The sequence below is a fragment of the Dendrobates tinctorius genome, unplaced genomic scaffold (assembly GCF_039654945.1).
Source record: "Dendrobates tinctorius isolate UK_male_01 unplaced genomic scaffold, ASM3965494v1 ptg000114l, whole genome shotgun sequence".
NCBI classification, from domain to species: Eukaryota; Metazoa; Chordata; class Amphibia; order Anura; family Dendrobatidae; genus Dendrobates; species Dendrobates tinctorius.
This window is the reverse complement of record NW_027361782.1, coordinates 926000-952723: the sequence shown is the minus strand read 5'-3', so window position 1 is coordinate 952723 and position 26724 is coordinate 926000. Positions and strand designations below refer to the sequence as shown.

At 48.1% G+C, this 26724-nt stretch overlaps 1 protein-coding gene across 2 annotated transcripts in view; it reads right to left on the bottom strand.

Annotated features, from left to right (window-relative positions):
* The window catches only part of TSPAN6 (tetraspanin 6), a 70006-nt gene extending 45858 nt beyond the window's left edge, over positions 1-24148 (bottom strand). For both annotated transcript variants that reach the window (XM_073589833.1, XM_073589834.1), the window contains exon 1: positions 23845-24148. In XM_073589833.1, the coding sequence (XP_073445934.1) occupies positions 23845-23931 (87 nt within the window). In that variant the 5' untranslated portion in view covers positions 23932-24148. The remainder of the gene's footprint in view (positions 1-23844) is intronic.
* Positions 24149-26724: the final 2576 nt, after the last annotated feature.

The window sequence follows — 26724 nt, the reverse complement described above, 5'->3', positions numbered from 1 at the left end:
GCTGGGCCCGGCGCTCTGCTAGCAAAATCAAACACAGTATGCCTTCCGCCTTTTACCCGTGCAACCAGAAAGCTTTCACCTATTAGGTTGCAAGGTGGACCAGCACTATTATTTTGATACGTGCTTGCTAACGGGATGATCCATTTCGCCTCACTATTTGAGCTATTCAGTACTTTCCTCGACTGGGTAGTCCATTATGAAACAGGCAGCAATTCTCCTATTGACTACCTCGACGATTTTTCGTTCGTGGGCCCCAAAAATTCTAAATTTGCTCCTTCCTTCTTGAAAAATTTTATTTTATATCACGGCATTGCGGCGTACTGCTATCACCCGATAAAACAGTCGGACCACGTAATGTATTGCCTTTCCCTGGAATCGAAATAGACACCAATTCAATTGTTTTTCGCTTACCAGCAGAAAAAAAAAGATACACAATACACTGCATATGTTGGAAGGTCTCTGTGAAGTTAAAAAAAAGGTCATCCTCCAACAGATGCAGTCCTTGCTGGGTCTGCTGACATTTGCCAGCCATGTAATGCCAGTCGTCAGAGCCTTCTCTTGCCAATTATCATTGGCAGCAAAGGGCATTTCCCAGACTGGCCACAAAATTAGGCTTACTTGCGCGCTGAATGAAGACTTACCAGTCTGGAAGACATTCCTACAATGGCTATACCTGCATCATGGCAAAAGAGAAATCAAGCAAGGACCTTGGGCTCACGGCAGGAGGGCGTAACAAAGAGGGTTTTGCAGCAATCTACAAAAAACAATGGTGCAAAGGCAGGTGGCCAGAGCTATGGACCACATCAAGCTGGGGGTACGATCCAGCCCTATTAGAAATTTTCGCAATAGCATCATCAGTGGTGGGTTGGGGTACTCAGCTGAGAAACGTGAACATTCGATTTCAAACAAAAAAGCCAAGAATCGCAAGGAGCTTAAACCATATGTCTTCTGCATCCCTGCCCTTGCTCGCTCTCTTACGCCGGCTAGGACTACAATTCTTAAAAACATTTGGTGCTGAGCCACATTAGTAGCAGATGTAGACGATAATCTCGTTAACTCACTCTTATCTTCCGATTGAAGGTCTGCCAAAGTCCTTCTCCCCAATGCGCAACCATCCAGTGTCCTCCATCCCTATGGGACACAGTGGCCAATCACTGATGCCCTTAATCCGCACCTCTGTTAAGGCCCCTTTACATTTAGCGATGCACCAGGGATCCCGACAACGATATGACCCGGTCAGGATACCTGGTGCATCGCTAAATGGTCGCTAGCGAGCTGCCACACAGGCAGATCTCACAGCGATGCAGCAGCGATACAGCGGTCGTTACTTACCTTTCAGACGCAGCGATCCTGACGTCCTCATGTCGGCGCCAGCAGGAAGCGCCCGACGAGAAATGGAGCTGCGCGATCAACGACAGACAGCGGGGGAGCCGGTCGGAGGCAAGTATCACACATAGGGATATCGCTAGCGATATCGCTGCTGCGTCTCCAAATCGGTGATGCTTTAGCGATAATGCTAGCGATATCACTATGTGTAAAACCCCCTTTACTCTGGCTACCTTGCAGGTCTACGGTAAGGCTTGGGAGTACTGTTGCTCTCTAATTCATGGTAGGCCCTTCGATAAGTACGACCGAGCGAGATGCGAAGTGTCAACAGAATTTTTGATTCGGCTCAAAGAAAGAGGGGCGTCAGGTACATTGGAACAACGACAATTATCGGGAATAGCCTTTTTCTTTCAACTAATGAGGTGGGTGGATGCAACAAAGTTCTTTCATCAAAGAAGCCATTAAAGGCTGGAAAAGGCTTCAGCCGAGTCAGGAATGTCATCGCCCCATTTCATTGAGATTATTTCAATATCCCAATCGGTATGCAAGTCGCAATACGAGCCAATCATCATATCAGCAGCTTTCGCTATTGCTTTTTTCGACACGCTGCGCATTAGCGAATTATTGCCGCGGTCAAAAATAGCGACCGAACGCGGTCTAATCAACGAGGACTTAGTCATAGGCAGCGCTCTGCGCATTCGCGTGCAAAATTCCAAGTGCGATCTCAGCGGTAGGGGCACGTGGGTCCTGGTTAACTCATCAGGTGGCCCAGTATGCCCACTAAAAATAGTCAAACGCTACGAGGTAATAAGACACACAAGCAGATTTTTTATCTCATACAGACGAGTCCCCTCTTACCAAGTATAAATTTCAGGCAATTTGCAATCAGTGCTTAGAAAAAAACGGCGCTAATCCGAAGGAATACGGGACGCATTCTTTCCGAATCGGGGCAGCCACCGAAGCAGCTAGGGCAGGAGTATCAGAGGCATGCATCAGCAGATATACAAGACCTGATTTGCTGAAGTAACACATTTTATCTCTTACAGGTGACACTAAGCCCACAGTTTGGCTATTACGACATTCATATGTCTACTGGGCGGCAAAAAGGGCCGAGCATTGGCCTGGAGGAAAAAAGACCTAGGCTTCCCAAGACTAGTGGTCAACTGGAGAGGTATCAGAAGGCTCCAATGGCAACAGGTGTTCCCGGAGATAGTCAACGTCTCCACGAGGACTAAAGGGCCTGTAATATTAGTATTACACGCCGGTGGCAATGATATGGGCAAACTCAAAATCGCCGAACTCTACACAGTGAGGACATTGAACGTTCTACCTGTTTCTTCCTGGAGATGATATGCTTAGGTCAGAGATAGTACCACAAGCAGTCTGGCGCAGCGCAAGGGATGCAAAAGCTATAGAGTGTTCAAGGAGAAAGATCAATGTGCAGTTGGCGAAATTCGAGAGGGATAGATGTGGTATTATGGTTCTTCACCACCAGCTGGAAGGAGATAACTAGACACTATTAAGACTGGATGGAGTTCACCTTACGGACATTGGTTTGACATTTTTGTCAGGCTTGCAGGACGGAGTCGAACAGGCCCTAATGTTGATGGGTGGGGGTCAGAGTCCTGTGTAGGTCATACACATGACCCTCAGTGGCAGAAGATGTGGAGCAGGGCAAAGGTTCGTAACCGCTCATTGGACTGCTCGCCTGTCTGTCGCAGACAGGGCCTTCGGCGATGAGCCAGTTATGAAATGTATGCATCTTTCTCTGCTTATGTAATTAATAAATTGTGACAGATCTATTTTATCCTATCTTGGCCTGTCTGTTTTCATTACGAGACTGGTCGGAGGGGGGAAGGCACTGTGAAACACGCGGGTCTCCATAGTCCGGCCGACACGGTTGTGTCCATGGCTCTGCCCGCCCTCAGTAACGGCCGACACTGTTGTGCCATGGCTCTGCTCACCCTCAGTAATGGCCGATATGGTTGTGTCCATGGCTCCCTCGATTATATCACCTTTAATGGTGATATTTCTTTACCCAGACACAAAATATTTCACATTGTGTGGATTTAATATTAATAAAATGTACCACTGTCATATGTTAAAGTTTGGGCATCCCTATTAATGTTAACCTTTTTTCTTTATAACAATTTTGGTTTTTTTCAACAGCTATTTCAGTTTCATATATCTAATAACTGATGGACTCCGTTATATTTCTGGATTCAAATGAGGTTTATTGTACTAACAGAAAATGTGCAATCTGCATTTAAGCAAAATTTGACCAGTGCAAAATTATGGGCACCTCAACATAAAAGTTATGTTCCTGCAGCGACAGGAACCCAACGCCTAACATTACCCCCCTCCTAGGGCCCCCTCCTCTCTGTGCCTCGCTACGCTCAAATGCCGCAATGAGAAGTGGAGCGGGATGTTCTCCACTGGACCAAACAAATAAAACATTTTACCACGCACCACCCTGCATCCCACGATGGCATTAACCTCAAACTCGACCGAGGACAGGTCTGATGTCCTGGCAGATGACTCGGAGAACCGGGACATGAGGACAGGTTTAAAGGAGGGACACGTGGAAGGTGTCAGAGATAGCCAAATGTGGTGGAAGGGCCAGACTGTAGACCACAGGGTTGATCTGCTCAAGGACCTTGAAGGGGCCAATGTAGCGAGGTGCGAATTTTGTGGACTCGACCCGCAGTCGGATGTTACGGGCTGAGAGCCACACCAAGTCGCCAGGAGCAAAGGTCAGAGCAGGGTGCCGATGCGTGTCGGCAGATGCCCTCATTCTCTCCTTGGAGGCACGGATAGCATCCTGAGTGCGATCCCAAACGTCACGTGCCTCCACCGCCCAGTCTGCCACCCTGGAATCGGTGGACGACGCGGGCATGGGCACAGGGACGCGCGGATGCTGGCCGTAATTTAGGAGGAATGGGGTCTGGCCGGTGGAGTCTGCCACAGCGTTGTTCAAAGCGAACTCCGCCCACGGCAGCAAGGATGCCCAGTCGTCCTGCCTGGCCGAGACAAAATGTTGTAGATATGTGACCAGGGTCTGGTTGGCTCTCTCTACCAACCCCTGCGTCTCGGGATGATAGGCTGAGGACAGATTTAGCTCAATGCTGAGCAGGCTACAGAGCTCTCTCCAGAACCGAGACGCAAACTGGGGACCCCGGTCGCTGACAGTCTTGTCCAGCATGCCGTGCAGGGGGAAAACATGCTTAATAAACAACACTGCCAGGCCCCGTGCAGAAGGTAACCGGGAGAGAGGTACCAGGTGCACCATCTTGGAGAAATGGTCGATGACAACCCAAATGACCGTGCTACCACTGGACTTCGGCAACCCCACCACAAAGTCCATACCGACCATCTCAAAGGGCCTGTCCACTACCGGCAGGGTGTAAAGTAGCCCAGCGGGCCGCTGCCGAGAGGACCTATTCTGGGCGCAAGAGACGCACGCCTGAATATAGTCCCTGACGTCACGGGCCATATGCGGCCACCAGTACATCTTCGCCAGAAGCTCAGAGGTCAGTTTTGTCCCGAAATGTCCACCCACCCCGGACGAATGAGCCCAAGAGAGGACCTCCGGTCGCAGACGGTCAGGGACAAATGTCTTGCCCGGAGGTACTGACTCAAGGGCGACCGGAGCCACAGTCCTCAGGCTCTCGGATGGGACGATCAGCCGAGGCTCCTCCTCCTTCGATGACACCACGGAGCGGGAGAGAGCATCGGCCCAGACGTTCTTCTCCCCAGAGAGAAAATGGAGGATGACGTGTAATCGGGAGAAGAACAAGGACCATCTCGCCTGGCGAGAATTTAGCCGCTGGGCTGTTTGCAAATACACCAAGTTCTTGTGGTAGGTGAACACCTGGAAAGGGCGGTGAGCCCCCTCCAGGGAGGTGTCTACATTCCGAGAAGGCCAACTTCATCGCTACCAACTCCCTGTCCCTGATGGAATAATTCCTCTCCGCAGGTGTGAAGGTCTTGGAGAAAAATCAGCATGGGTGCTTCCGACCTTGGGTGTCCTTCTGAAACAGGACCGCTCCGGCACCGACGGAAGAGGCATCCACTTCCAGAATGAAGGGCTTATCTACATCGGGGCGATGTAGAATGGGAGCACTAGCGAAATGGGACTTAATAAAGGAGTTGCGCTACAGTGTGCTTCCTTTTTTGCTTGAATGTATACGAGTTGGTGACTCTAGGTTAAGCACCTGTTCACACTATGCTTATGCTTGGATGCGACGGTCAGTTTTTGAAATTTGTATTCATTTACCTTCTGACTGAGCACTCCACCTGTTAGCTGCAGGCGTTTTTAATCAAACCAGGGCTATTTCCCCTCCACAGAGATATACACTTCAGTCCTAACAGAGGATTTTTCATAGGCTCCCATTCAGATGGAGACTACAATCTTAGTGAGGATTGGCATAGAATAGGGACCTGGAAAACGAGAAATGCCTTAACGTGGCTTTCAGGTACACATAACTTGGCCATTTTATGCGCTAAACTTTCGCAATTTTTCATACTTCTAATGCAGTAATGCAATTCATTATTCATTTTTCATGTTTGCATGGTTTGGCGCTACAGTGTGTTTCCTTTTTTGTATGACTGTATATCAGTTGGTGACTCTAGGTTAAGCACCTGTTCACACTATGCTTATACTTGGATGTGACGGTCAGTTTTTGAAATTTTTAATGAAGGAGAAGGCCTTGGAGACAGGTTCCGACCACAACTTGGGATTTGCACCCTTCTTGGTGAGGGCCACCAAGGGGGCTACCAACGTCGAGAAGTGGGGGATGAATTGGCGGTAATAATTTATGAACCCCATAAAGAGCTGCACCGCTTTGAGAGAATAGGGCTCCTGCCAATCCATCACCGCCAGTAGCATGGCATGATCCATTGCGAATCCCTGGGCGGAGAGGATATAGCCCAGGAAAGGCAAGGACTTCTGCTCAAACGCTTCTTCAACTTGGCGTAGAGGGAGTTTGCCCGTAGGAGGTCGAAAACTTAGCAAACATCTCTCCGGTGGGAGTCAATATCTGGAGAGTAGATGAGGATATCATCCAGATAGACTACAACTGAGGTGGTGAGCATACCCTGGAAGATGTCGTTTACAAAGTCTTGGAAGACAGCTGGAGCATTACAGAGCCCGAAGGGCATCACCAGGTATTCATAGTGCCCATCCCTGGTGTTAAAAGCTGTCTTCCATTCGTCCCCCTCATGGATGCAAATCAGGTTTTAACCCCCCCCCGCAGATCAAGCTTAGTAAACACTCTCACTCCCCGTAGCCTATCGAACAGTTCCAATATCAGGGGCAGAGGATACTTATTCTTAACGGTGATGGCATTTAGACCCCTGTGATCGATGCAGGGACGCAATTCTCCATTCTTCTTCTGGACGAAGAAAAATCCTGCCCCCGCTGGTGACACCGACTTCCTAATGAATCCTCTTTGCCAGATTCTCCCTGATATACTGAGACATGGCCTCTGTCTCCGGGAGAGATAGGGGATAGACTCGACCCCAGGGAGATTGAGCACCAGGCAAGAGGTCAATAGGACAGTCGTAGGGGCGGTGAGGCGGATGAGTCTCCGCTGCCTTCTTGGAGAATACATCTGCATACTGTCGATAGCATTTGGGGAGAGAGGAAAGATCTGCGGGGACTTCAGAGGAGGCAACCTGAACGCACTCCCTCTGACATCTACCCTCACAGGATTTACTCCACCCTAGAATTCTCCCTGAGGACCACTCTATATGGGGAGAGTGATGACGCAACCAGGGGACCCCTAAGAGGACCTGGTCGATACCCTTGGGCATGACAAGGAGAGATAGCATCTCCTGATGGGAAGGAGACAGCGAGAGTATCAGCGGGGTGGTCTGGTGGGTTATCTGAGAGGGTAGTGTTGCTCCATTCACCACTCTGATGGTGATTGGCTGAGGCAGTAAAACCAGAGGAATTGCGCGCCGTTGGGCGAAGTCAGACGACATGAAATTGCCCTCCGCCTCGGAATCCACGCAAAACTCCACCGTCCGAGTGGAAGAGCCAAACTCAAGCGTCCCCTCATAGGACAGCTTGGAGCAAATCGTTGCAGTATCTAGTAGGCCTCCTCCAACAGCCATTAGACGCGAGCGTTTTCCTGGCCGCTGTGGGCACTTGTTGGCAGGGTGACCAGACTGACGGCAAATGTGACAGAACACTGGTGCTCCCGCGGACCAGGACCTGGGTCCCACGCAAGAATTCCCCATGGGCTTTTGGTGCTCGGACGCCTGATCGGGAGGTTTTGGAGGTTTAGTAAAACTATGTGCCAACCTAAACCTCTCCCCACACTGGGACGGCTCCAACCTTCGCTCCAAAAAACGAAGGTCTATGTGGGTGGAGATGGTGAGGAGCTCCTCCAGTGTGGCGGAATCCTTTACATGACCAGCCAGACCTCTCCAGAACACCGGAATGAGGGTCTTATCTCACCACTCCAATTCTGAAGCCAGCGTCCGGAACTGGATAGCATAATGCCTGACCCGAGACGAGCCCTGCGATAACGCCAGCAGCTGGAGCGCGGTATCATGGGTGACTCGCGGTCCCAAAAAGACCTGCTTCAGAATGCCCAAGAACTGCGAGGCAATCTGCACCACATGATCACCACGCTCCCACAGCGGTGTGGCCCACTCCAGAGCCCTGACCGACAAGAGGGAAATAACAAATCCCATTTTAGCCCGCTCGGAGGGGAATCGTGCAGCCAGCAGCTCCAGCTGTATGGTACACTGGCTCACGAAACCCCTACAAGAAGCACTATCACCCGAGAACTTCGGGTAATGGGATACAGGACAAAGTTGGGGCAGGGGACAAACGGGAGACAGCCTCTGTGGCTGCCTGAACAGCGACTGCGGTAACATCCACAGCTGAGGCTGAGCGCTCAAGAGCCGCCAGCCTGCCCTCCAGCTGCTGGATGTACCGCTGCAGTCGCTGTTCGTCCACCATTACTAGCCAGACCCTGGCGCTAGTATAATGTTAGGGTTGCGGATCGCACCAAATATAAAATATGATAAAGTGCGATCGCAACCCGGGGTCCACCGTGGAGAGGTGGTATGCTGCTGCTAGGTAATGGCGGACGCTACATGGCGGTATAAAGGAAGAACACACGCGGGTTAACGTCACCCGGTGTGTACAGGGCAAACTCTTACCTCACAGAGCCACACTACCTCAGAACATACAGTGCCTACAAGTAGTATTCAACCCCCTGCAGATTTAGCAGGTTTGATAAGATGCAAATAAGTTAGAGCCTTCAAACTTCACACAAGAGCAGGATTTATTAACAGATGCATAAATCTTACAAACCAAAAAGTTATGCTGCTCAGTTAAATTTTAAACATACAAGTGTGGGTCAATTATTATTCAACCCCTAGGTTTAATATTTTGTGGAATAACCCTTGTTTGCAATTACAGCTAATAATCGTCTTTTATAAGACCTGATCAGGCCGGCACAGGTCTCTGGAGTTATCTTGGCCCACTCCTCCATGCAGATCTTTTCCAAGTTATCTAGGTTCTTTGGGTGTCTCATGTAGACTTTAATCTTGAGCTCCTTCCACAAGTTTTCAATTGGGTTAAGGTCAGGAGACTGACTAGGCCACTCCAACACCTTGATTTTTTGCCTCTTGAACCAGGCCTTGGTTTTCTTGGCTGTGTGCTTTGGGTCGTTGTCTTGTTGGAAGATGAAATGACGACCCATCTTAAGATCCTTGATGGAGGAGCGGAGGTTCTTGGCCAAAATCTCCAGGTAGGCCGTGCTATCCATCTTCCCATGGATGCGGACCAGATGGCCAGGCCCCTTGGCTGAGAAAAAGCCCCACAGCATGATGCTGCCACCACCATGCTTGACTGTAGGGATGGTATTCTTGGGGTCGTATGCAGTGCCATCCAGTCTCCAAACGTCACGTGTGTGGTTGGCACCAAAGATCTCGATCTTGGTCTCATCAGACCAGAGAACCTTGAACCAGTCTGTCTCAGAGTCCTCCAAGTGATCATGAGCAAACTGTAGACGAGCCTTGACATGACGCTTTGAAAGTAAAGGTACCTTACGGGCTCGTCTGGAGACCATTGCGGTGGAGTACGTTACTTATGGTATTGACTGAAACCAATGTCCCCACTGCCATGAGATCTTCCCGGAGCTCTTTCCTTGTTGTCCTTGGGTTAGCTTTGACTCTTCGGACAAGCCTGGCCTCGGCACGGGAGGAAACTTTCAAAGGCTGTCCAGGCCGTGGAAGGCTAACAGTAGTTCCATAAGCCTTCCACTTCCGGATGATGCTCCCAACAGTGGAGACAGGTAGGCCCAACTCCTTGGAAAGGGTTTTGTACCCCTTGCCAGCCTTGTGACCCTCCACGATCTTGTCTCTGATGGCCTTGGAATGCTCCTTTGTCTTTCCCATGTTGACCATGTATGAGTGCTGTTCACAAGTTTGGGGAGGGTCTTAAATAGTCAGAAAAGGCTGGAAAAAGAGATAATTAATCCAAACATGTGAAGCTCATTGTTCTTTGTGCCTGAAATACTTCTTAATACTTTAGGGGAACCAAACAGAATTCTGGTGGTTTGAGGGGTTGAATAATAAATGACCCTCTGAATAAACTTTTCACAATTTAAAAAAAAAATAAACAAAGAAATAACATTCTTTTTTGCTGCAGTGCATTTCACATTTCCAGGCTGATCTACAGTCCAAATGTCACAATGCCAAGTTAATTCCGAATGTGTAAACCTGCTAAATCTGCAGGGGGTTGAATACTACTTGTAGGCACTGTAAATGCCGGAGCCTGTTTAGCTCAAAGAGCTCGGCAACGGAGCGCACAGAATGCGGTCACAGAACTCTGCCCCAAGCACACGGGGTCAGAGTCCCTCTATATCTTTTGAGAGTGTGGCGTTGCACCTGCGGACGCCACTATAGACGCTGACTATGGTGGAGTGTCGAGCACATGCACCGTGGTGTGTGGAGCCTCCGGTGGACACTGATGCCAGTCTCAGACTGCCTCTACCTACACTTAAGCCTGGGCACTTAACAGGCTAGGCTGCACAACACATGTATACCAAGGGTAGGGGTTTCTTAATAAGTCATTCACCAGAGACATTCATACATGAATACAACACTCACTTCTCAGTCTGGTAATGCAGTCTTAACTAGCGCATAGCCAAGCGGCCATGTGACCCTTTTATAGCAGCGTCCTTCCGGGAACTTCCTGATGGTCCAATCCAAGCTGGAGAAGGACCTGAGCACGTGACCTCCGATCTCCAATGGGAGATCATCCCACGGGCATGCTCAGTGGACCGAATGGAGGACTTAGTCCCTGGAATAGCTCGCTGCTGACCAGCATGCGTTGCTATAGCTGGACCAGATGTGGCAGCAGCAACCAAACCCACAGAGCTAGACTGGGCAGAGCACCGGGACCGACGAGTCTGCTGAGCAGCCTCCTCTGTGACTGAAGAGGAAAGGGAGACTGCCGGAAGCAAGGCTCGGGATTCCTGCTCTGCAGCGACAGGAACCCGACGCCTAACAAGACCATTATATGCACCCTTGGGTGACAGCTAACCAAACAGACGTTAGGATAGGAGTGGGGGAACCTCCGGCCCAAGGGCCGCATATAGCCTGCCGTGACTTTTCATGCGGCCCGAAGGCAGGTCCCCGGAATCTGCAATGCTCGGGCAGCAGCCATATCCTGCCAGCTCTTTAACCTCCAAGTGCATAGTATGCAGCATTCATTACAGAACGCGGCCTGCACATGAATGATGATCATAGTGGTGGGCGGGGTTAGCCCCAATGCGCTCCGGTCCTCCTTTCCCAGAAGAGGAGCTGCTGCCTGAGGGTCCAGCGCAATCTCTGTGCTGACAGCTCTGTGCCTGTCTGCTGGTGATCTGTGCCCCTCAGCTATGTGCCCCCCTGTGATCTGTGCCCCATAGCTATATATCCCCCTGTGATCGCTGTGCCCCCTGTGATTTCCTTGCCCCCCCCGCTATGTGCCCTCTTGATTTGTGCCCCCCCGTTATCTTCATGCCACTCCCCCTGGTGATCTGTGCCCCCCCAGGTGATCTATGAGTCCCACTGGGTGATCAATGTGCCTCCCTGGCAATGCCTGTCCCCCCCAGTGCTGTGTATCCCCATTCCCCAGTGCTGTATTTGTCCCCAAGCGATATGTATATTCCCCAGTGCTGTATTTCCCCCCCACCTGTGATGTATATAGCCCCAGTGATGTACATTTCCAAAGGGACATATATACCCCCAGTGTTGTCTGTGCTAGTGATGTATAAAGCCCCTCAGTGTTGTCTATTCCCCCAGCCTCACGGGTGATGAATATGTTCCAGCATCTCCTGCGAGGTCTATGCCCTCCAACCCCTCCTGTAATTTATATGACCCAAGAGTCTCCTGTGATGAATATACAGCAGTCTCAATGTTTCCTATGTTATGTATGTAAAACAATCCCAGCTTCTCCTATGTGATGTACGTACAGTAGTGCCAGCGTCTCCTATGAGATGTATATGATTTACAAAACTTATGACAAAAAGTTGACTGCTCTCCTGGCCGACACAAACCTGGAAAAGCAGCTGTAAGAAGCAACATGATCAGCATCACATCTGCACCAAAGAGAAGCAGCTCCATTCGTCACATTAAAGTTACCGTAAATTAATTGTTTGACTAAATATACCAGGGTAATTTTCAAAGTGATCATTTCTGTGTGGCTCCCGAATGATGGTAGAAGTTTTCACATGGCCCCCGACTGGAAAAAGGATCCCCACCGGAACCAGATTCGGTTCTGATGGTGGCAGTTTTTGGTAACCCCTCATTCTGGTCCAGCAGCGCAGTACGTCTGATGACATCATTAATTTCCTAGGATAATGTTTCTCTAAAAGTCTCTTTTCTAGAATACAAGCTTCTGTCAGATAATCCGCAGTCAGTACAACGGTTTTGTATTCTACTGTATTGTCTGTATGGGATATTTGGAAAACATTTAGGATAATGACTACTCTCGAATTCTAGGTAGCTGTTCACATCAACACTTAAAAAAAAAAAAAGATAGTCAAAAAAAGCATTATTTACTCTTAAGATTTTAAGATCAAGAAATTCGATAGCTGAAGTGGAGACATTTGGGATAATTGAGTGACTTAAAGGACTCTGCCAATTTTTTCTGCAAAGGAAGAATGGGAGAAAATAACAGTGGGGAAGTACAAGTAGTGTCTAAAGACCATCATCAATGCCAAAGGGTGTGCAGCCAAGTATTAATTTGGGGACTTTATTGATGCCATTAAAGCTTATTCTGTATCTTCTTGCAACAAGTAAGATGAAATACCGTACAATGTTTTATTATTGTATTACTCTGGACCAGTAATAACAAAATTCTGAGGATATAACTGTGGTGCATCTCTAATTATTTCTGAAGATATTGTACAGTCTATGAAAAAAAAAAAAGGAGTGTCAGTAACTGAGAGTAGCACCGTACAAATGAGGAGAATAAGGGAGCGAGGCGGTCACCAGATACTGACGATGGATGACAAGGGCGGTCACCAGATAATTTGAATTTGAAGATATTAACACTTCTATTTTTGAAGGCATTCTTAATTTTTTTCCACAACTGCCTAAACCCTTTGCACAAGGCCATTTTCTGATGACTGCTTCTCTTACATGAATGCCTGCACTGAAACTCTGCAGTGTTTCATAGTAAAACAGATAAAATGATGGAGCCCGATTACGCTCTCCTAGAAGACGCCCAGTCAGCACCAAACAGCCAATAACAAAAAAGGTCCAGAAAGAAGATAGCCAACGAGATGGACGACAATGATCACTAATAAAAAGAGAGACAAAACATTAAAGAAGCCTCCCGTCAACGCTTTCCCCTGAACCCAAGAACATTGGTGCAGTGTCCGTGTGGTCATTTATGCTTTTTCCAGGCTCCAGCGATGTGACCTAAAAGGGGCTCTTACAATTCAGGCCTACAGAGGGGTCAGAATGTGGCTCCTAAGCGTCACACTGTAAAAGCCATTTCTGATTCACAGGGGAAAATGTAATCCGGCAAATTGGGAGAATAGTCACGTGACTGAGAAAAGAAGCAGAGGACACAGGAAACCGGGGAAGACGGCCATCAGAGAATATATTAACACACTGACAGGTTTAAAAGGGAAGTAGAGTGTCTAACGGTAAGAAATATCTGGAATGGAGGACAAAAAGAAACCATCGAGCTATCCAATATGGTTACTGTGGCTCCTGTAAGCCTGTCCTAAATTCTACCAGGTGAGACCTCTGTGTCAGAATCAGACAAAAAAAACGAGTTCTGCAGTGGAGGCATTCATTCAAGGTGTCTGATCATACCGAGTAGAAAAAGACTACTCCCATTGCTCCCTATGCCCTCGGTGTCTTGGCTACATAATAATGCTATGGAGTTTATTACAGATCTTCCAGTGTCCTCAAGCTGTTCCATAATCTCGGTAGTGGTGGATTGCTTCTCAAAGAGAGCAAACTTCCTCCCACTACCAGACCTTACATCTGCTCCAGAATTTGCAGAGAAATTCGTCCAGCACGTCTTCACCGATTCCCTCGCCACATAGTGTCCGACCAATGAGTCCAGTCCACATTCAGATTCTGGGGAGCATTGCATAAGCTTCTTAACGTTGTCCTGGATTTCTCGTCTGCATACCACCCTCAATTCAATGGATAGGTAGAGAGAATCAACCAGATTCTGGCCAACTTTCTGCGGCACTTCACAAACGCACATCATGACAATAGGGTCAAGCCTTTACCATGGGCGGAGTTCTCCTATACACCCACGTGAGTCTTATGGAAGTTGGCCATTCTTTATCGTTTTTGGCAACAGCTGGAAATTCCCCTGTGTCGGACGCTTCTGGAGTACCAACAGCCAATGATCTTACAAAGGATTTCTCAAAGATATGGGAGGACAATAAAGCCACTCTAGAGAGATCGTCTGAGTATACGAAGAGGTATGTGGACAAGAGACACTTGGATTCACCTTACTATGGTCAAGGAGATAAGGTTTGGTTATCTTCTAAGTACATCTGTCTTGAGATCCCATCCTATAAGTCAGAACCTTGCTTCATTGGTCCCCTTGAAGTCATCAACCAAATTAATGCTGTATCCTATAAAGTTGAAGTTGCCAGCCTCCTTAAGGATACCCAATTAATTCCATGTGTCCCTCCTGAAACCAGTCATCTTCAGTCCCTTTTCAAGGATCCTGGTGTCATGACTGCTCCCATTAGCTTTGGGAATTTCTATGAAGTTAAGAATATTCAATCCTTGAAGGTGAGAAGAAACATTTTTCTTAGTCCATTGGAAGGAATTTGGATCTGAAGAAAGGTCGATGGAGCACAAAGAAAATGTTCATGCTCCACCACTTCTACATAAATTCTCTGCAGGCTTAAAGGAGAAGGGACTTAAAAAAGGGGGTTACTGTTACAAGAGAACTGGAGCCCCAGAAAAATCACATTGTGTGATTTTTACATAATTAGCATTTTATTGCACAAAATAAGTATTTGATCACTGACCATCCAGCAAGAATTCTGGCTATCACAGACATATTAGTTTTTCTTTAAGAAGCCTGCTACTCTAAAGATAAAGATTATTATTATTATTATTATTACTCTGCACCAATTGTACCTGTTTTAACTAGTTACCTGTATAAAAAGACACCTGTCCACACATTCAATCACATTTCAACCTCTCTACTATGGCTAAGGCCAAAGAGCTGTCTACGGACAAATTGTAGACCTGCACAAGGCTGGGAAGGGCTATCTGACAATAGGCAAGCAACTTGGTGAGAAGGCAGCAACTGTTGGCACAAGAAAACGGAAGAAACACAAGATGACTGTCAATCTTCCCATCTGTGGCTCCATAGAAGATCTCAACTCGTGGGGTAAGGATGATTCTGAGAAAGGTTAGGAATCGTCCCAGAACTACACGGGAGGACCTGGTTAATCACCTCAAGCGAGCTGGGATCACAGTCTCAAACATTACCGTAAGAAACACATTACCCAATCAAGGATTAGAATCCTGGAGGGCATGCAAGGTCCCCTGCTCACACCAGAATATGTCCAAGATCGTTTAAAGTTCGCCAATGACCACCTGGATGTTCCGGATGAGGTATGGGAGAAGTTCATGTGGTCAGATGAGACCAAAATAAAAAACTTTTGGTAGCAACTCCACTCACCGTGTTTGAAGGATGAGTACAACCCCAAAAAGACCATCCCTATTCGTGAAGCATGGTGGGGAAATGAAGCATGGTGGGGAAACATACTCTGGAGTGGCTTTTTTGCAACGGGGCAGGACGACTGCACCGTATTGAAAGGAGAATGGATGGGGTCATGTATCTCGAGGTTTTGGCCAACAACCTCTTTCCCGCTGTAAGAGCGTTGAAGATGGGTCCTGGCTGGATCTTCCAACATGACAACGATTCAAAACACACAGCCAGTACGACTAAGGAGTGGCTCCGTAAGCAGCATTTCCAGGTCCTTGAGTGGCCTAGCCAGTCTCCAGACCTGAACCCAATAGAAAATCTTTGGAGGGAGCTGAAATTCAGTGTTGCCCAGTGACAGCCCCAAAACCTGAAAGATCTGGATTAGATCTGTATGGAGGAGTGAGCCAAACTTCCTGCTGTAGTGTGTGCAAACCTGGTGAAGAACTACAGGAAACTTCTGACATCTGTAATGACAAAAGGTTTCTGCACCAAATAAAAAGTTCTGTTTTTCTATTGTATCAAATACTTATTTTATGCAATAAAATGCAAATTAATTAGATCAAAATCATACAATGTGATTTTCTTGATTTATTTTCAGATTCTGTCTCTCACATGTGAAGTGTACCTACGATAAAAATTACAGACCGCTCCATTCTTTGTAGGTGGGAAAACTTGCAAAATTGGCAATGGATCAAATACTTATTTTCCACACTAACTACTATAACAGATGTCCACCATATGACTTCAATCTCCCAAGGACCAAGAGTCTATCTGGTTGGGACATGCATAGTAAATCTCATAAAGAACCACTACACAATCATGAAAGCCATGATATACTGCTGCGTCTGGGAAGACATTCTAGCAAAGGATTTAGAAGAGGACCAGAGGGAAACTTTTTTTTTCCCCATCTCTGCTCTTTATTGCAGAGATATTTGCTTGTAAAGTTTGGGGCTAAAATATGTTAAGCCAGGGAGGTGCTTTACCACAGATTTTTCTTATCGATGGCCAATCATAAGCAGTCAGAAGAAATATATAGGGGAATAAAGTACATGCCCCCAGAATAAGTTAGAGCAGGTTTCTTGGTTTGAGACAAGTAATGACTGACAGTTTGCTCTCCTCAATGGTCTCATTGCAGATCTGTGTGTGTTTATAATGTGTTAGGAGCAGAGATTACAAACACTCTAACTTTTCATCTCCAGGCAGTTAATGTGGGGGGAGAGGGTACAGCAGAGCTGACAGTATTGAGAGAGGAGAGCTGCAGACGTGTTCATGAGACAAAGCTTAGCTCTGCTGTACTCCCCGAGATAACGCGGACAGGTGTCTAATCACACACAGCTCTGCAGTGAGACATGTGTCGAGAGCAGACTGTCAGTCATTACATGTCTCACACAGGGGAGTCTGCTCTCCTCACGTGGACCTCCCATAATTTATAACCTAAACTTTACAAGTGAATATCTCTTCAAGAAAGATGAGAATTTAGAAACTAAAAACTGCTTTTTACTCAGCACAGCTGCAGCTTTTCCAGGATGTTAATGCGCTCATCTGCTGGAGGATCATCATTAAAAAGAACACTAACCAGAAAAGACCCATAGATGAGAATATCCCAGCACGCTCTTGTAGCTCTTATTTTGTGTCATTTTACGAAGAAATAGATAAAACAAAAATCTCAGACATGGCTCGGGGAAGTTGCACCGATTGTACGGCTACCATCAGCTAAGCCATAATACAGTGAACCGATTGTGGGTCTCCGAAAGTCTTGTAGATATCACGAATCACGAGATCGGCTGCTCATGGGAACCTTCCCCAAGGAGAAGGACAAAGCTTCAATCGAACATTACAGGAGGCCTCGATTTAGCTTTCTACCTTCTTATAAGAGTAAAAAGGTTTTAATACTTAGGTCCTAGCGCCTTATTATTTATCCACTTTCTAACTTGACTTGGTTTTGAATTTTTGAAATGTAGCAAGACATTTGTACAACCTGGAAACTACTGGAATACAAAATCTAGTTTTAATTTTCATGAAGTTTTAGACTAAGGTGCAAAATATTTAAGGATCATGTGACTTAACTCCAAAAGAGTAAGGAGTAAGGGTACCGTTACACTTAGCGATGCACCAGCGATCCTGACAACGATATGGATCGCTGGTGCATCGCTAAGTGGTCACTAGTGAGCTGCCAAACAGGCAGATCTCACCAGCGACATAGCAGCGGTCGGGGGTCGCTACTTACCTGTCAGATGTGGCGATCCCGACGTCCTCCCGCCCATGTCCACGCGTCGCTCGTCGGCGCCACAGGAAGCCCCCGACGAGAAATGGTCCAGGACGTTCTCGCGTGATCAGCGATAACTAGCGGGGGAGCCGGTCGGAGGTAAGTATCACATGTAGAGATATCGCTAGCAATATCGCTGCTACGTCACAAAACCAGTGACGTTACAGCGATATTGCTTGCGATATCGCTATGTGTGACAGGCCCTTAAATGAAGACTGAGCCCAAGTGTGTCAAGAGAAAGCTATAAGACTGCTGGTGACTAATGTCAGTGATTCTAGGTTCATTATTGCTGTAACTCTCAACAGAATAAAGGCTGACGCACTGAGGGTCTAAGAACGTGTAACATCCTAATAGTTTCCAGGGTTCATAAGAAATCATCATATGCAAATGGGAGAAATAATGTTATTTTGCCCATCTTGCATGTAAAACCTAGGAGAGGTAGCTATGCTACAAGTCCATGAACATTACCAGGGATACAGGACAAGCCAGAAACTCATCTGCAGAGGTAATCTGGGGAAGATCCCTGATGGATGAGGGCAACACCCATGAAGCCACTTGGAGGAAGACCTGAAAGTATGGCGTCCACATGGCTCAAACATGTCATGGATTTTCCGAGATTCCACAGCAGTTACATTACTAGCAGAATCCTAAATCTCGTCCACATGCTGGTAAGAAAATCTGCAGCTTGAGGAATGTCAGCAGTGCCCAGTGGGAACACTCTCCAAACCTGACCACTATATTCCACAGTCTGCAGGCGATACCTGGCCCACCTGTATAGATTCCCTTCCTCCAAGACGGGCGCGAGGATTAGCGCAGCCTCAAGGAATATTTGGACCAGACACAAGTTGTCCAAAAATGGACACACGACAAATTACTTTCACACTGAATTCTGTTTAAAAAGTCTCCTAAAGGTCCAAGATTTCTTAAGACATAATTCATAAGAAGAATCTTGCAATCATTGAGCAGCTTTTTGAGAATGTAGATTTATAGGATGGAGGAGTAAGTGGAATATCTGCTAATACAGCGGATCACAGGAATTTTCCATGTCTTTTCAGCTGGAGATGACACACGGTGGTGGGACAGTTGTGAGCAGATGTGAGATCGCTCTGGCATCTCACACTTTGTTGTTTCTTCTAACACTCACCTCATTATTAAAGTTCCGTCTTCACCTTCCTTACAAAGTTTAGAAACAGGTTCTCTAGAAATATTAAGATCCAAAACAATCAGTGTGGATGGGCTGGAGAATCCAGACATCACGTCACTAGTGATGGCCCAGAAATGCAGTATAACGGCTGATATATGGGCGATCAGCTCCTGAGTAATACACGGTTCTGTTCGGCCGACTACACATGCGATAGAAGTTGGTAGTGTCTGACGCTTTGTAGTGACCATGACAGGAGGACAGTTTGAGGGTTCGGATACGGACCCTGGTGGACCCACTTTAGTGACTGCTGAACAAGCCTAGAGGTCCATTGAGCCTGCGCCCTTGTTAGTTTTTGGATCTTCACAATTGTGAATTAACCTCATTTCTGCTGGAAAGGAACATGTCACCAATGTTATTTATTTTTTGGCTAACTGGTTTTCTATTGTCCAATTGTCATAATCTGTGACATCAGCTATAGACTATTATGGTAGAGTGTTGCAAGTGTTACACCGTCCTGAATATCCCGAGCTCTGCTTTCTTCACCTCGGTCTACTGCCCCATGTGCTCCACGTCCAGTCTTTGGCGTGGCTCAGTGATGTCACCTCCCTAACCCTATATAAGGCTCATGAGGACACATACAGTCATATGTTAAAGTTTGGGCACCCCTATTAATGTTAACCTTTTTTCTTTATAACAATTTTGGTTTTGGCAACAGCTATTTCAGTTTCATATATCTAATAACTGATGGACTCAGTTATATTTCTGGATTCAAATGAGGTTTATTGTACTAACAGAAAATGTGCAATCTGCATTTAAACAAAATTTGACCGGTGCAAAAGTATGGGCACCTCAACATAAAAGTGACATTAATATTTCGTAGATCCTCCCTTTGCAAAAATAACAGCCTCTAGTCGCTTCCTGTAGCTATTAATGAGTTCCTGGAACCTGGATGAAGGTATTTGTGACCATTCCTGTTTACAAAACAATTCCAGTTCAGTTAAGTTTGATGGTCGCCGAGCATGGACAGCCCGCTTCAAATCACCCCACAGATGTTCAATGATATTCAGGTCTGGGGACTGGGATGGCCATCCAGAACATTGTAATTGTTCCTCTGCATGAATGCCTGAGTAGATTTGGAGCGGTGTTTTGGATCATTGTCTTGCTGAAATATCCATACCCTGCGTAACTTCAACTTTGTCACTGATTCTTGCACATTATTGTCAAGAATCTGCTGATACTGAGTTGAATCCATGCGACCCTCAACCTTAACAAGATTCCCGGTGCCGGCATTGGCCACACAGCCCCAAAGCATGATGGAACCTCCACCAAATTTTACTGTGGGTAGCAAGTGTTTTTCTTGGAATGCTGTGTTTTTTAGCCTCCATGCATAACGCCTTTTTGTATGACCAAACAACTCAATCTTTGTTTCATCAGTCCACAGGACCTTCTTCCAAAATGTAACTGGCTTGTCCAAATGTTCTTTTGCATACCTCAGGCGACTCTGTTTGTGGCGTGCTTGCAGAAACGGCTTCTTTCGCATCACTCTCCCATACAGCTTCTCCTTGTGCAAAGTGCGCTGTATTGTTGACCGATGCACAGTGACACCATCTGCAGCAAGATGATGCTGCAGGTCTTTGGAGGTGGTCTGTGGATTGTCCTTGACTGTTCTCACCATTCTTCTTCTCTGCCTTTCTGATATTTTTCTTGGCCTGCCACTTCTGGGCTTAACAAGAACTGTACCTGTGTTCTTCCATTTCCTTACTATGTTCCTCACAGTGGAAACTGACAGGTTAAATCTCTGAGACAACTTTTTGTATCCTTCCCCTGAAAAGCTATGTTGAATAATCTTTGTTTTCAGATCATTTGAAAGTTGTTTTGAGGAGCCCATGATGCCACTCTTCATAGGAGAATCAAATAGGAGAACTACTTGCAAGTGGCCACCTTAAATACCTTTTCTCATGATTTGATACACCTGGCTATGAAGTTCAAAGCTCAATGAGGTTACAAAACCAATTTAGTGCTTCAGGAAGTCAGTAAAAAGTAGTTAAGAGTGTTCAAATCAAGAAAATGATAAGGGTGCCCATACTTTTGCACCGGTCAAATTTTGTTTAAATGCAGATTGCACATTTTCTGTTAGTACAATAAACCTCATTTGAATCCAGAAATAGAACTCAGTCCATCAGTTATTAGATATATGAAACTGAAATAGCTGTTGCAAAAACCAAAATTGTTATAAAGAAAAAAGGTTAACATTAATAGGGGTGCCCAAACTTTAACATATGACTGTATGTGCCTTAAGATTCAGACTTCACTGTTCTATGTTTGCTTGGCTCCATTGCCTGAACTTATTCAATCTGTCCCACTGGTCAGGAGCATGCTTTGTGGCCTGTACAGTGGTCATTATACAAGAGGGCAAGAGCAGTCACTCCATAAAGAGATCATCACCCTCTGCATGTTATGGACATGTCCTGTGCAGTATTTGCTATACAGGAGGAGAGGGCTTCATTAGGACAGTGTGGTGAGCAGATCTGTGCAGCAGTACAGGAGGAGAGGACTTCAGTGTGGTGAGCATGATCTGTGCATGGTCACAGTGGTCATTATGCTGGACAGCATGTGACATCACCTACTGACTTCATTAGAACACTTGTGGTGTGTTCAGTGATCTGTACACTGGTCATGCTCGCTGGGACCCTTGCTAGTCTCTGTATCCAGCTCCCCACCGATCTGTAGATACTAGATCACTGACGTATTGCTGGAGCAGTCCGATTGGCTGTACAGGTGACGTTCTAAGATCATTACTGGGACCAGAACCTCCGAACTGGAGAACCCCAGGGATTGTTACCGTAGAGCGCCAGCAAACTGGTAAAGGGAGGAGATTTTCATTTCACACATTAAACCCAACATCTGCAACACAACTCAGATTGCGGACTAAGCAATGAAGTCTGCAAAAAGCAGTGCTCAATCCACAACAGAAAGGCTCAAATGTCCACGTGCTGGCTCAATTCTGTGCGGAAAGTGACGCCAGTGAGCGGCGATTAAGCAAAGTCCAGTATCTGCAATAGCGAGTGTCCTGTGTGCAAAATGGCAGGCAACGTCTGCAACCGCATCCTGTGTGACCTTAGTATTAGGGTACGTGTCCAAGATCAGTAATTGCTGCGGATTTGACATTGTGTTAATGCCACGTCAAACCCGAAGCAAGCTGTTACAGCATAATGGATGGTATTTCTAGAAATGCAGTGTCCAAGATACGCCTGGATCATCCGCAAACACAGACATGCGGTGAATCTTTCCAGACCGCAGTAGGGCAATTTCTCTTGTCGAGTTGCGAGTCTCCAACAGAAATGTCAACCATAGAATGTATTGGACGTGGTGAATCCGCACAGCTCTGTGATCACGGAGGATATGCTGCGCACAAAGCGCTGCCACTTCCAGATCTGCACCCGGCCTTAAAAATGTGTGTCCTGCATGCAGTAAGAGGTGTGGTCCTATCCACACAAGTCTTGGCAGCCATACCACAGCAGTCAACACCCACTGCAGATACCCACACGTAGGAGGACAGGACTGATAAATACACCTTAACGGAGGCTTCCGCTGACCTATGACATCTGGGTACCGGGCGTCATTTAGTAGCCACCCCGTCACCTTCACCAGAAATAAATGCAGCCAAAGCCTCAAATGGGTCATACACTGGCTAATGAGACACAGGGCAAGATGATAATGCTGGCCTAGACCGGCGTTACGGAAGAGACTTCACTAGTAGATGAAGTGGCAAACAATGGCAGCCACACTTACTAAGCGCAGTATCAATGGCTCACAGCAAAGGTTACACCAACCAAGCTCTGGCGACACGCGCAGATGACACCACTACATCCAGCTGGATGCTCCATGACGTTCTCCCACCAAGATGTGCCACATGAGGCTGCTGCTGCAGCCAACACCCCAGGAGTGAAGGACACGTGCTGACATTTAGGAAAAAGTGTTAAAATAGAGAAAGAGCTCGAAGAGCAGAGAGTGACGGGTAAGGGGGGCTCACTTGAGGAGCAGAGAGCAGTTGCCGGCAGTGCTCCCTTCTTTCCCCTCCATACACTGATGCCGGCAGCGCTCCCTTATTCCCCACCGTACACAGTCGAGGGCAGCGCCCCCTCTTCCCCTCTCCATACACTGTTGAGGGCAGCGCTCCCCTGTGTATGTAGGGGAAAGAGGGGGGCGCTGCCCTCAACTGAATATGGAGGGGAAAAAGGGGGGCACTGCCCTCAACTGAGAAAGGAGGGGGAAAGAGAGAGCACTGCCCTCAATTCTTTCCCCTCCATACACCGACGCCGGCAGCGCCCCCTCTTTCCCCTCCATACACCGACGCCGGCAGCGCCCCCTCTTTCCCCTCCATACACCGACGCCGGCAGCGCCCCCTCTTTCCCCTCCATACACCGACGCCGGCAGCGCCCCCTCTTTCCCCTCCATACACCGACGCCGGCAGCGCCCCCTCTTTCCCCTCCATACACCGACGCCGGCAGCGCCCCCTCTTTCCCCTCCATACACCGACGCCGGCAGCGCCCCCTCTTTCCCCTCCATACACCGACGCCGGCAGCGCCCCCTCTTTCCCCTCCATACACCGACGCCGGCAGCGCCCCCTCTTTCCCCTCCATACACCGACGCCGGCAGCGCCCCCTCTTTCCCCTCCATACACCGACGCCGGCAGCGCCCCCTCTTTCCCCTCCATACACCGACGCCGGCAGCGCCCCCTCTTTCCCCTCCATACACCGACGCCGGCAGCGCCCCCTCTTTCCCCTCCATACACCGACGCCGGCAGCGCCCCCTCTTTCCCCTCCATACACCGACGCCGGCAGCGCTCCCCTCTTTCCCCTCCATACAGTATCACCGTTCCCGCCGTCTCCTTACCCAGAAGATGAAGGAGTAGATGAGCAGGACGCTCTTCAGACAGGTGATAACGGGCTTTGTCTGGAGCCTGCGGGACGGGGACGCCATGACTTCTCCCAACTTTTGCCAACTACAACCTGGACGCCGGAAACAGCCGAGCTACTAACGCCGGAATTTCCCGAAGGCACTCGGCCACTCGGTTCCCAACAAAGAGCCAGAGCCAAGAAGATCCTACTGCTCTGCGCAAGCGCAGAGAGACCGTGTGAAGAGTCCAAGAGTCTCAGGAAGCTGCTGGTGTCCAGTGGGGGGGTACCTTGGGGCCATGGGCTAATTATCATGGGGAAGGGGAGGGCAGGGCTAATTACACATGGGGGAGGGCAGGGCTGTGCACACGGTGGTCCTAGGGATTCCGGCAACAGATGTGTGATCTCTATGGAGTGTGAGATAAGCAGCTGCCAGACGTGTGTGACATCGGGATCTCTAGAGGGCGCAACATTGTGCTGATCCCTGCGAAGAAACCAACTCCCCAACCCCCCTCTGGACTCACCAACCCCCCCCTCTGATCTCCCCAACCCCTCCCTCTTCCGGGCTCCACCAACCCCGCCGGACTCCCCAACCCCCTTCCGGAGTTACCAACTCCCCCCTCTACTCTGGACTCCCCAACCCCCCCCCCTCAGACTCACCCTCCCCTCCCCAGGACTCCCCTACCTCCCCCCCCCCTCCTTCAGGCCAGAGAAACCAACCCCCCTCCAGACTTCCCAATACCGGCTACCCCGTCCAGACGACCGGACTCCCCAACACCTCCTGACTGCCCCCTCCTGACTCTCCAACACCCCCCTCCTGACTCTTCAACCCCCCCTCCGGTCTCCCCTACCTTTCCCCCCCTACTCCAGGCAAGAGGGGGCACAACAATGTGCTGATCGCTGCAGAGAAACCATCACCCCCCGGACTCCCCAACCTGACCTCTAGACTCCCCAAACCCCCCGGACTCCCAGACCTCTTCCCCATTCTTGACTCCCCAACCCCCTCCAGACTCCCTGACCTCCTCCCCTCCGAACTACCCTGCCTACTCCCCCCTCCGGACTCCACAACCTACCCCTCACCCTTCCTCCCCGACGTCTTCCACCGGACTCGCCGACTTACTCCCTCCCTTCTGACTTCCCGACGCCATGCCAAACTCCCTGACCTCCAGACACCACCAACCATCCCCTTCTGGACTCCCTGACCTCCTACCCCTTCTTGACTTCTCGACCTCCTTATCCAATCCCCCATCCTGACTCCCCAATGCCGCTCCCTACAGACTCCCCAACCCCCTCTCCGGATTCTCTGACTTCCCTCACAGACTCTCCTCCCGATTCTCCTACCTCCTCTCTCCTGGACTCTCCAACCTCTTCCCTCCCAGACTCCCTCCCTCCACTCCCATGGACTTATATTTGTGTTATCACTAAAGTATTTTGAGCACTTTTGCAATGATAATGGTGGTGTATCATGAGCGTTTGGCACGTGTTTGCAGAGCTCAGAGGCGAGGCGATCTTGTAAGCATTTTTTTTCTCCTAACTTTATGTGTGCACATTGCGGCTAGCCAATCAGGGCTCAGAAAACACCCACAATGTCCTGACACAACGGCTTGTGTTATTGGCTGCTGAAATCACATGTGTTTCTCCATATAAATAGCAGACATGTTGTTTGAGCACCATTTTCACACTAAGGGTGTGTGCAGACGCTGCGGAATCAGCTGTGGATTAATCCGCACGGATTTTGCAAAAACCGCAGATAAACCGCAGGTCAAAAGACCTGCGGATTATCTGCGGTTTGGTCCTGCGGATTCACCATCTCCACAATGGTGGAGATAGGAACCCGCAGCGGATTCCGCAGAAAGAACTGACATGCAATTCTTTCTGCGGTTTCAAAACCGCAGCAAATCCGCGCGGATTTTTCCGCAACGTCTACACAGCGGTTTTTGTTTACCATTCATTTGAATGGTACTGTACACCGCAGCTAAAGCTGCTGCGGGTCCACAGCGGCCAAAACCGCAGCGTGTGCACACAGCCTAACAGTGCAGAGAGGCTGCTCCTGACGCTGCCACTGTTAACAGCAAGAATTTAGCTAGCTAGTTAGGTGGTTGTATGTCAGTCAGATAGTGTAGCTAGATAGTGTCCAGTGTGGCTGTAACATTTACCTTCCAGCACTTTTTTTTTGGCCATTACTGAGGTCCACAGGGAAAGCCAGCAGGGCACATGTCCTACAAGTGTGTTGTGCACGGCGTCTATAGTGCTCCATGCACGAGTATAGCATTCTGCATAATATTTTTTCACTAGCTAAATGTAAAACAGCCTGCTGTATCCCACCATGTCATTTAGCGGCGTTTAAATTGTTCTGTGTGCAGAGCTGTTGCACATTAAAATGAATTTATTTTATTTTTTTAAAAACGTGACACAGCAGCCGAGATCTGTGTTTAAAATAGTTTTGAGCCTGTCTTCTAGATTATGCGCATCTTTGGCATCCAATTTCTCACGGGCATCTTTTATACCTAGCTTGAGACGCGCATCTGTTACTCCAATCTTCTGACGAACATCAAACGCTCTCTGGTAATTGGTGTTGGGTAAACGAGTAGGCTGGATCTCGTACTTCCCATAGCCGCCCTGTTATTGTTTCTGTTGTCTGATCCCATTCCCACCATCGTCATGGCTCTTTTCCTGATCAGTTCAGGTAAAGACACATCCGACATATTTCTGCAGCAAACCTGCACCTTACCAGCAGCAAATGTAGGAAAGTGGGTGTTTCAATGCCACGGACAATCTTCTAGATTATACAGGCCTCAGCCACACTAAAAATATTTTTTTCTTTTACGTTCCTAACGTGATTCAGAAGGGGAGATCTCAGTTTAAAATTGTTTTAAGC